The sequence below is a fragment of the Vigna radiata genome, chromosome 1 (assembly GCF_000741045.1).
Source record: "Vigna radiata var. radiata cultivar VC1973A chromosome 1, Vradiata_ver6, whole genome shotgun sequence".
NCBI lineage: Eukaryota > Viridiplantae > Streptophyta > Magnoliopsida > Fabales > Fabaceae > Vigna > Vigna radiata.
Genome location: NC_028351.1, coordinates 19,457,755 through 19,468,681, shown reverse-complemented (window position 1 = coordinate 19,468,681; position 10,927 = coordinate 19,457,755). Strand labels below are relative to the sequence as shown.

At 32.8% G+C, this 10,927-nt stretch overlaps 1 protein-coding gene across 2 annotated transcripts; it reads right to left on the bottom strand.

Moving 5' to 3' along the window:
* Positions 1-6,047: 6,047 nt before the first annotated feature.
* Positions 6,048-10,710, bottom strand: LOC106766013. 2 transcript variants are annotated; one of them, XM_014650783.2, is made up of 2 exons: positions 10,316-10,710; positions 6,048-7,406 (listed from the first exon to the last, which is right to left on the bottom strand). In XM_014650783.2, the coding sequence occupies exon 2, from the start codon at positions 7,305-7,307 to the stop codon at positions 6,705-6,707; it is 603 nt and encodes a 200-aa protein (XP_014506269.1). In that variant the 5' UTR covers positions 7,308-7,406; positions 10,316-10,710; the 3' UTR covers positions 6,048-6,704. The 2 variants fall into 2 exon arrangements, with proteins under 2 accessions (XP_014506269.1, XP_014506265.1); XM_014650779.2 differs by having other exon boundaries at positions 6,049-7,398.
* Between the last annotated feature and the right edge of the window lie 217 nt (positions 10,711-10,927).

The following is a 10,927-nucleotide window of genomic DNA, read 5'->3' as shown; positions in this document are numbered from 1 at the left end:
TCAAATTTGTATGGGCCGCGACACCCATCAATAATAGGCTCTCTTCGCCGAGGAATCGGGTTTTGAGTAGATTAGATAGCTGCATGACATTGATAATAAAGCGAATTTAACAAGAATAGTAGATATAGGAGAATGGATAAAGATGAAATTGTAAACCCCAACAACACCATTAATTCATAGTCTTCTTTTCCAATTGATTCAACTTTGCATCTGCATGTTTAAATTTTGTTTTTGCATCAACACTACCAATTTATTCTTTTTAAGTCTTATAAAATTAAATCACACGAACATTTAGGCCAGTGAGTCCTTTGGGAGAACGATACTCGGTCTTACCGTTTATATTACTTGATAATGATCTAGTACACTTGTCAGGGGCTTAACAAGAAATTTGTGTAATTACCATTTAAGAACAAACTCTCTTTCTTTTTTCTAGCTTTCCCTTGTAGTGAGCTCTTTCTTTTCTTTTTGAATTTTTCTTTTCTCACTTTTTCTTTTCTTTTGCCTTTGCTTTTCACTTGCTTTTTCTTTTGATTGCTCACTGCCTAGAGAAGTGGGTTGTTACCTGGCAACCCCAAACTTGAACCTTTATCAGTACCTCCTCAAATGTTCTCAACTTAACTCAAGGTAAAGATTTTTCAAAAATGATTTTAAAAACATCCATAAGGTTCAAGGTTAAAAGGTTAGAACAAATTGTTATATTTTCAGTGGGCAAATATTATGTGAAAGCCAAAAGAATAAGGGATAACAAAAGATGGCCTTGATCATATGGAATCTGCGAGCAAGTAGTTCAATCATAGAAAATTTTGACAAAATCATTCATGCTTCCAAAGTAATAGAAATTATTTATAATCAACTCTTAAGCTCAAAACTCACAAGTTCCAAAATTTAGAAAAACATCCTACTCAGTATCTCAATCAAACTTTATCTCAAGCACCTATCTCACAAATTGGGATTCATCACTTGTAGCACATCATGCATCATCTCAACTTCAATGAAACACTAGAATTTCATAAAGCAAAACTTATCACACAGAACAGGCATAGTTGAATCAAAGCAGTTTAGTTCATTCAAGCAGAGCATAATAAAAATAAAATAAAACAAAAACTAAAACTAAAACAAAAACAAAAAAAAATGAAAATTAAAAATAAAAGTTCAGATAACTGGGTTGCCTCCCAGCAAGCGCTTCTTTAACGTCACTAGCTTGATCCAGTCTTCATCATCATAGCATCCATCAGTATATGTTGTTAGTAACATCCATTAGTAGATGTCTAATCACATAACATCCATCAGTAGATGCTAATATTTCTTATCTTCATTGGTATCCCTCAGTAGACTCCAATCTTTCTCATCTTCACTGGCATCCATTAGTAGATGCCTAATCACTTAACATCCATCAATAGATGCCTAGTCACCATCCTCTTTCATATCAACATCCATCAGTAGATGTTATGGAATCATCCATTAGTAGATGTTGTCATTACTACCATCAGAAGCACCATATAACCTAAAAAAAAGAACTCAAACACACAAAAATAAAATCAAATCCAAACCACACAAATAATAAAATAAAAAATAAAAAAATAATATAAAATAAATAAAATAAAACAAAACAAAACAAAATAAAATAAAATAAAATAAAATAAAATAAAACAAAATAAAATGAAATAAAATAAAACAAAACAAAATAAAATAAAATCAAATAAAATCAAATCAAATAAAATCAAAACAAATAAAAAAAAATAAAATAAAATAAAACAAAATAAAAGATAAAAAATTCATAAACTGGGTTGAAGATATTTTTTTTCTTTTTGTTGAATTTTCTTAGGAATTTAATATAATCAGGAACCTATTGCAGTGTCCTAATCATAGGAACTTTAATCTCCAATTTCTTGAAGATTTCCATGAAATGCTCAATTGTTTCTCCTTTTTCTTCCTATGATCCTTCTTTGGGTGAGGAAGGGGTTTTTCATATGATTCTTTCTTTTTGCTTTCATCCTTCCCCTCTCTTTTTTTCTCCATGGGACACTCCTTAGGGCACAAAGGACTTTTCTCAACTTTATTCTTTTTTCTCTCAACCCCTTCTTTTTCTTCCTCTACATGCTTCTCTTTTTCACTCAAACATTCTTTTTCTTCTCTCTCTATTTTTCTCTCATCGTCTTTCTTTTCTTCCCTCTCTTTTTCTTTTTCTTTTTCCTTATTTTCTTCCTTTTCCTTTTCTACTTCATCGTTTTCTTTTTCTACCTCTTTCTCTTTCTCACTCAATCTCTCTTTTTCTTCTTTCTCAACTTTTTTCTCATCTAGCTTTTGAATTATGAATTTACAGTGCAACTCCATCCTTTTGAATGTTGCTTGAGTGCTTTCTTGATTTGAGCGAGATTCCTACATGAACCACTAGAGGGTCTCCTCAAGTTTTGTGGCCCTATTTGCTTGTGGTGGTCTAGTGAATAGTCCATCAACTTGCCCATATTGAATTTGATTTGTGCTTGAGTGAGGTTTCCACCAGTAGTTGAAATTATCTCGATAGAATTTCATCCTTGTTAGATCATATTGTGAGGCCTGTGAAATTTTCTCTAGAGTTCTCTAGATAATATATCTCCTTTAGGCCTCCTTCAAGTCCCTGCACAAAAATTCTAGAGAGAGATTGTTAGTACAAAAATAAAAATAAGAAAAATAAAAATTAGGGATTGAAATATAAAAATCAAAAATAAAAATGGAAAAAAAAATAAGAAAAAAAAGATAAAGTCAAAATTAATCAAGAATCACACAAATAGAATAGCTTAGACCGTGAGTCCCCGGCAATGGCGCCAAAAACTTGTTGTGAAAAATCGGCAAGTGTACTGAGTCGCACAAGTAATATAAAATGGTAATACCAAGTATCGTATCCCAAAAGACTTTCGGCGCTGAACAGTTGTGTGAAAATAGGATTAATTAAGACTTAAAAATAAAAAGAGGTCATGGGTTTGGAGTGCAAAAATAATAAAGAAAATAAAATGCAGTTGATCAATGGCAAAGGAGCACATAGATGAACGAAGATTGATTTATATGAGATGGATATGTTGTTGGGGTTAGATTTCACCAAGTTCCCTCTCATGTATATAAGAATTCTTCTTTATGCATTAATGTCAACGTCCCTCACTAAATCACTTAAACTCGATCCCTCGGTAAATAAGTTTGTCCCTAATTACCAGTTCATACAATTCCTAGCATTCCTGGTAAAAAGATGTGAAGATCAAGAGGTTAAGATGACTAAGACTTATACCCTCATCCCTGAGCAATATAACCCTTAGAAGTAATTCAACAAGAACCTGAATTGAAAGGAACCTCCCGGCACTCATGCAATTCATAGATCATGCTATTGTATAAGCAAGAATAAAAATAGATGAATTACTCAAACAATTAATGAAAAAGCATATGAAATTAAGAATCAATTCAAATACATGTGAGTTTACAAGGTTACATCATTCCCCAACAACAAATAGAAATTAGTTCCCCATAGACATGGGGGAACTCTATCAACAATGGAAGAAAGAAAGAGAATGGAAGGCTAAGAATTGGCTAGGAGTGTATTGCTATGCTCTTTTCTGCAAGGGATGCAAAACCTAGACCCCAGGGTCCTCTAAATAGTGTCAGAGGCACGCCAGAGCGAGGCCCGGTCCAAAAGAATCAAAACGGAGCAGAAACAGGGCCCAGTCCACTAAAATCGACGCCCAGGCGTCTAAGGAGGTCGTCTGGGGAGAATTGGACCTCATGTAAGGCCCAGGTGATCATTTGGACACCCAAGCTTCGAACCCCGCCGCCCGAGCGTCGGGGGCCACTACCCGGGCGGCGAGCATCGATTCTGGACGGTTGGTTTGCGCTCCTGGACGCTTGGGCTTCGCGTTTTATCTCCTTCTGGTGCCTTTTTAGCCTTTTCTGAGCTCCATCTTCTTGGTTTTTCACCTCTTCTTCTACTATTACCTCAATCTCTGTCAAAACAAGGAGAATTTGTTAGAAAACCATTGAAATAAACCTTAACTCTCTTATTCACACATTTTATTGAAAACACATGAGTCTAAGCAAGTTTCTAAGTGAAGAATGATGCTTTTAGTATCAAAATCAGATAACAAATAACGGTGTTTTGAATCGTTATCAATTGCTTTAAGGTTTGAAATCGAAGATTTAGCAGCTGGATTCAATTTTGTAGAGCATAACAATAATTTCATTCAAGTTGAGTTTACAAGAGGTCAAGCTTCTCTTTTATAGATGGAGAAGAGCAATGAGCCGTGCATAGGAAGCTACATGAATGTGCAATTACATGTGTTGAACATGAATAACCCACATGGATTTCAAGCTCATGCCAAACCCATTTATCATGTGTTCAATGTTTATTTTGCTGGTTTGAAAATGGCTGGGCGGTGGAGGTTCTTGGCTGGGTAAAAGGCTAATTCCAGCAGCTTCTTCAATCCGCAAGCTTTGCCTTTAGTGTCATTTCTTGCTTCTTTTGTTTGGCACATGTGGCATGCTTTCCCATCCTTATTGGTGGCCTAAAAAACAAGATAAAACTATTTAGTTTTAAGGAAACTTTCTAAGACTTAGGAAGAAAGATGATTTTGGTTAAAGGTCTTTTATTCAACTTCCCTTTCTTAGTCTTAGTGTGAAGTTGATACTTCTTTGGATGGAAAGTCCCTAAAGGAGGTTGCCATCATCATGATTACTTGTTGGGAAACTTTACACACTACACTTATAGTATTAACACTATGACACTTAGGGAAGATAGTTTTTTCGTTTATATACTTAAATGAGAAATGAAATATTTTCTATTATGTTTCTATGGTGACACTCACTGCATTTGGTTACTGGAGAATTGTCTGTCAATTACAAAAAAAGAAAAAAAATTGACACTTTTTTTAGATTATATGTTATGGGGAAAGAGACACTCCTTTGAAACCAAGTGTGGCGAGTGTAAAACATTAGGTTACATGAGAATTGTCTGTCAATTAGATAAAAAATAAAATAAAAAGTTATAATTTTCTTTTAATAAATTGATACCCCTTTATGATTATATGTTACTGGGGAAAATGCACTCTTTTGAGACCAAGTGTAGCAAGTGCAAAGCATTTGAGTGGAAGATCCATGCTTAGTTGGCAGGTAAGTTTCTTTTAAGTAAAAAACTTAAGAGAAAATATTTTATAAAGAAAAATTAAGGTTGCAAAAGTTATCTATCTTAATGTCGTGTGTCTTGCCTCAATTAATCAATTGCACTTAGGACCCAACAAGTTAATCATTGTTCCAAAAACATTGTGAAATGTGTGCTTTTGGGGATATCATTGTATGAATTGGACTTAAGAGGAGATCATATATTTCCATTTAAAAGCATTCATCATTTTGTTTGCATTATCGTTCTATTTTAGTTGCATTATCATTCATACCTTAGNTTAGGCTATTTTCATGCATTATTGCGTTATTCGAATGATTTCATCATGTGTTATCTTTATTTAGGATCTTACACTTGGGTTTTGTGTCTTTCTTGTAAACAAGTGTTTTTAGGTGTTGAATCACAATTTGGAGAGGATAGTGTCAAGAATGAAGCATATCATATTGTAGTAGTATTAGCACGTGCAATCAAGAGCAACAACTGGAACATGCAGATGTATGTTGGTGTCACTCTGACCATCGACCTAGGGTTCTTTACTCTAAATAATGACCATTTCTTCCTTTGGATTATGTGTACACCTTCACCTTCACCTTCAAAGGATATAGGTGCAACAATGACTGAATTTAAATCACATGTCGTCCAACCATCACATGATTTTAAGAACTCACTATTGTCATTCGATTTTTCACAAGNTGAACATTCAATGACATTATTATTTCCATTCCACTACAAAATTGAAAATGAGTAAAGATTGAGACAAACATGAAGAAAAAGACAAAATACGAATTAATTAAATTTATAATACTTATGTGTTAAATAAAATGTCAAAATATTATATATAAACAAGTGAAATAAATAAAATTAGTTCGCTCTTTTTGCTTAACTAAAAATCCAATGCTCATTACCATTTAGTATATTTCCATATTATTTTGTGACTAAGATGCACCAGCTAATTATGGAAGCCGAAAACTCAAAAACAAATAAGAAAATGGGGAACTTGAGAGGATGTATACTAGCAAATGGTGATGATCGATGCATTTTACTAGTACAAACCGATCCATCACTTTCTAAAATATCTTTTAAACTTAAAAGCCCATTATTTTATAAAATAAAAAGACCTAAGTACAACCTTTTTTTATAAAATCATAAATCCAAACATCTAGTTAACTAATACAAATCTTCCTTCAAAAAAATATTATACATATGGTGGAATCGCATTGATCAACATGGTATTTGAAAAGAAGAATAAAGATATCCGAATCTGCAGGGCGAAATCAAAAGGAGTTGGAAGTGATTCGCTTTAAACTAAATCGACATTGGAATTGACAGTTTATTCTGAGGGAAGAATGGCACTGATAGTTTATATGAATGAAGAACGACACTAAGAAAAGTCAGAAGGTCTTTATGCTACAGTTTTGTATCCTTCACGTTGCTAATGATCATTTTAAAGTGTATTGATCCTTATAATTGATGTTGGTAATACAACAAGTTCAGCCAAGGCTATGATTCTTGGAGTTTCAGGGACACTGTGATTTCCAACAATTACTAATTAAGCATCTCCCATATACATTCAGTCCTCATCTGTATCATTGTCAGATAGAACCGATTGCTCAAATTCAGCATCCATTATAATCCCATCCACGAGATGCACAACAATCTCTTTTTTTCTAACATCTACTATTTCTGATCGAATCCTGTTAACAACAAGCATTCCATCGATGTCTTTTGAAACGTATAAGGGAAACCCAGATAACGAATCATAGTTCACAAGCTCACCCAATTTCACAGTAGAGGAAAGAAGTGCACGAGGGACAGTTGAAAATCCCAATATACGAGTCAAAATCGCATAAGTATCATTAAACCTATCCGATTTCAAAGCATCGTTCACTGACAGACGCAGATCTCGCTTAAACGCTTCCTCGGTCGGAACAAACATGGTAAAAGCAAGATCTTGAGGCAACATGTCAATCATCATTTCTCCAAACTTGCCCAAGTTGCCATCTTGAAGGGAAACTTTTCTGGATCTCGTTATTGGGTAAAACCCCATTGCACCTTCCTTTGTTGAGGCGTCTGGAAGCTTGAGAACAGTCATGGTCACGATGAAAAAACAGCAAACACACACCAACATGCTTACAAGAGCAATTCGATGTTTCAAAAATTGACGCCTCCTCATTTTGATGAAACTCAGTATCCCAATAGTTGAATAGTTGCTATTGTCAAAATCAAGATCTTAAGTTTTGAACTTGATCAACAAAATCCAGCACCTAAGTATCTAAACAAGAAAAAGAGAGTCAATGTTGAAGGGTCATAATAAACAAAACTAAATAAAGTATAAATATCCATTAATAAGTGAATCTTTAAGGGATCAGAAATACTAAGAACTCAATTGAAGTCAAATGATCAATTAACAATTTGAGACTAGTGAGTAGGTGACCTTGGTATCAAAGAACAAGTTATCCTCAGTTAAACTTCTAATTATCATCGCTGTTGATAGTGACTATACTTTGTCATTTACTTCCATATTATTTTAACAAGTATAATTGGACAGTTGCTGATTTAGTCTATGTTGACCAAATAGTTTATGCTGTGGAAAAAAAGTTACAAGTCTTACTTTACTATTTACAATTGAAATTAAAGTCTNTTAAAGGGTAATTTATATATACTTTAAGGAGTAGTCAATTATATTAAGCTTTACCAGCTGCTTCTTCTTTCATTTTTTTCTTCTTCTTTTTTGCTTTTACTTTAATTAAATCACTTAAATAGTTTGCTTCCGAATAAACGATAGCTAACCCTTATATTCACCCCATATGCTCTTTCCGAAATTAATCTCCCGAATAGAACCTACACACACGCATATCCTTTTCTTTATGTTTTTTTTTTCCACATATACGTAGGAAACATGAAATTGAAAAATGAAGAATACAAATAAAACAGGATCTGAATAGCTAACTCTTATAAGGAGATGCATTAAATACAAAAAATAAAAAATAAAAAATCCTGTACTTTTCACTCAAATGATCAATTTTTGAATTTCGTCACTAATTTTGCATATTCTCAATTTAGTCCCACTTTGGTAAAAAAGAACATGTGGTGTTAAGTTGATTTCCGAGCTTTGGCCTAGTCTTATGTCCAATAATAAGATTTTCATTCAATTAAGAGAATAAATGTTAATTTATAAAGGACATTTTATGAATAAAGTCAGCTTAAGGATTATTAGGATTAATCTTGAATATTAATGAGATAGGTTTATATGAATATAGAAAGGAATATGATAAAAACGACTAAGACAGTTAGAAAGCTCTAACTAAAAAGTTTTCTTATAACACTTTGACACATCGTAGGATTTAGTGACAAAATTGTAGATTTCATTTTCAATTCCTTTGTACTGCAAGATTGTTTAATAAAAGTTGATAAAAAGTAATTTTTTATAATTTGTGTTATGTGCATACTTTTTATGCATACATCTTGTCTCTAATTTTTACTTGGAAACAATACATAAGAGTTATCACGAAGAAACCATTCTAAGAACTTGGAATATATATTTTAAGGAGGCAACCAACCATTGTGAGAGCTCTCTCATCGTGTCATGGTAAGAAAGAAATCAATTATTTGTTTACGAAAATATATAAGGGTAGAGAAAATTCTAACATACTTTAAACTTTAGTTTTATTACTCAATACTTGAGAGATTGTATGGTAATAAATATGATTTCGACCTACCAACTTTAAAATAAGTCTTCTCACTTAAAGACCTAAGTATATCTATCGGTTCATGTCTGTGAAAGGTGGTCTGAATATAATCACTTATTCAAAATAATGACAAGTATTCGTTTTTAATTAGATATATCTTATTAATCATGATAGGTATTTAGAAAGGTTTTTAATTACAAATAATAAAGTTATAAAAATGTCCAACTTCTTATGTTTATAATCTAGTCTTATCTTTATCTAGCCTTAATACGTATCATTTATCCTTACCTCAAACCTATTTATAAATTTTAAAATAAAATTTTGATTAAGATGGACTTAATTACAAACCAATCGTAACTAATTGTGATTAAACCTTTAAACAAAATGATTTTGAAATTAATATATTTTAACTCTATATTATAGAGACATGCACTCCTACTGCACTAAAAAAAATTGCCTGTTGAATTAATAGTTGAGCAGCCAAAATATATTGTCAGTTTATAAAGGACACTTTTTAAATAAGATTTGGTTTTGAGAATTATTCAGATTAATCGAAATATTAATAGGGTAGAATGACCAAAATTGCTCAGAGGTGATGCGTCCTAAACCGTGTGCCTTTAGGTAGAGTACAATGACCAACTAATAAATTTTTCAAAAGACTCCAAGATATTAAACAATGATGAGTCCATGATATCACAGGCAACATAAGTTCCTTAGTCTTTAAGAAAATAAAATTTTGTATGAAAATAAAAAAACAAACAATCCCAGACCAAACACCACAAACATATTTATCAAGAATATATAATTAAGAAGGTTGGAGTTCCCCTCAGCTAGGTTCTAGCCATTAATCAAAATTCTAAACCACCAAACCCCCAAAACCTATTATATTTATTCGATTTTCAGTTCAATATTTGTTTGGTGAGTTAGAAAAACTCATAAAAGGGTGATGAACCTTCTTATATAAACCATAGGTACTGGTTCTTAACCCAAATTCCATTATCTATCTTATATAATTGGGCAACAAAACACGGGTGATGAATAAAGTGTAAACGATAGTGATAGTAACAGTGACACTAAGAACAGATTTTCCAAACATCAACTTCAATCTTTCTAATATTGAAAAAAATTCTTCCAGAAAAACACCGATCTTTTAAATAGCTTGCATCCAAATCCTCCCAAGCTATTTCCAAAATTAACCTCGCAAACAAAATCTATAATCCCTTTTTTTTATTTTATTTTTTTACGCAAATACAGAAAATAGAAAACGACGAATTCAAACAAAACGAAATCTGAGAAGCCAACACAGATATGGAAATCCCTGAAATGCAAAAAAGAAAAAAAGCTTTTCCCAAAAAAATGTTTGTTGCCAAAAAGGAAGCGGTCTTAATCGTTTAATTTAACTTTTGGAATTATCCGTACTAAGAAATTAGAACTTTTTTTGGAAATAAATTAATGAAATGAGGAAAAGAGAAAGGAAGGGAAGAATGAGAACCTGGAATGGAATCGGAGAAGCGAGGGGGAAGAGGCGTTTGGTTGTTCTATATATAGAAGGAAGGAAGAAGCGCTCATGGAGAAGGCGAGAAGCGTGAGGACGACGCAGCAACAGAGAAGCTTGATCTTGACTGATTTAAACCGCTGCTCTGTCCGACGGTTCCAATCGCTTCACTCACGAACATACTTCAGGTGCTGCGTGCCACGTGGACCTTTCTTAATCGGTTGATTGATCGGACCGCCATCTCCTGGCGTCTGAGAGGGGTGGTTCCTGCGTCCGTTCACACATTGATTTCTACAAGCAAGGATGGATGATGATGAAAACGTGTCCTACAAAACTTCGTTGCGGTGGCTTTGGAAATTCTTCATTTGACTTATATAACTGCGATTCTGTTCATCGTTACTAACTATCTGTTTTTGTTTTTTACTATTTGGTAATTAAATTCATCGTTACTTTTTTATATATAAATTAAAGTTAAACCTTACTAATTTTACGTGAACCAAACTACGTTATGGAAAATCCTTTTCCATAATGTATTTCATTTTATTCCAGAAATTCTGGTATGAAAATCTGATTTTAGAAATTCTATTTCAAAAATTTTAGAAATTTTAG

Excerpts from the sequence above, each read along its gene's own strand:
- LOC106766013 (XM_014650783.2), bottom strand. The coding sequence starts at position 7,307 with ATGAGGAGGCGTCAATTTTTGAAACATCGAATTGCTCTTGTAAGCATG.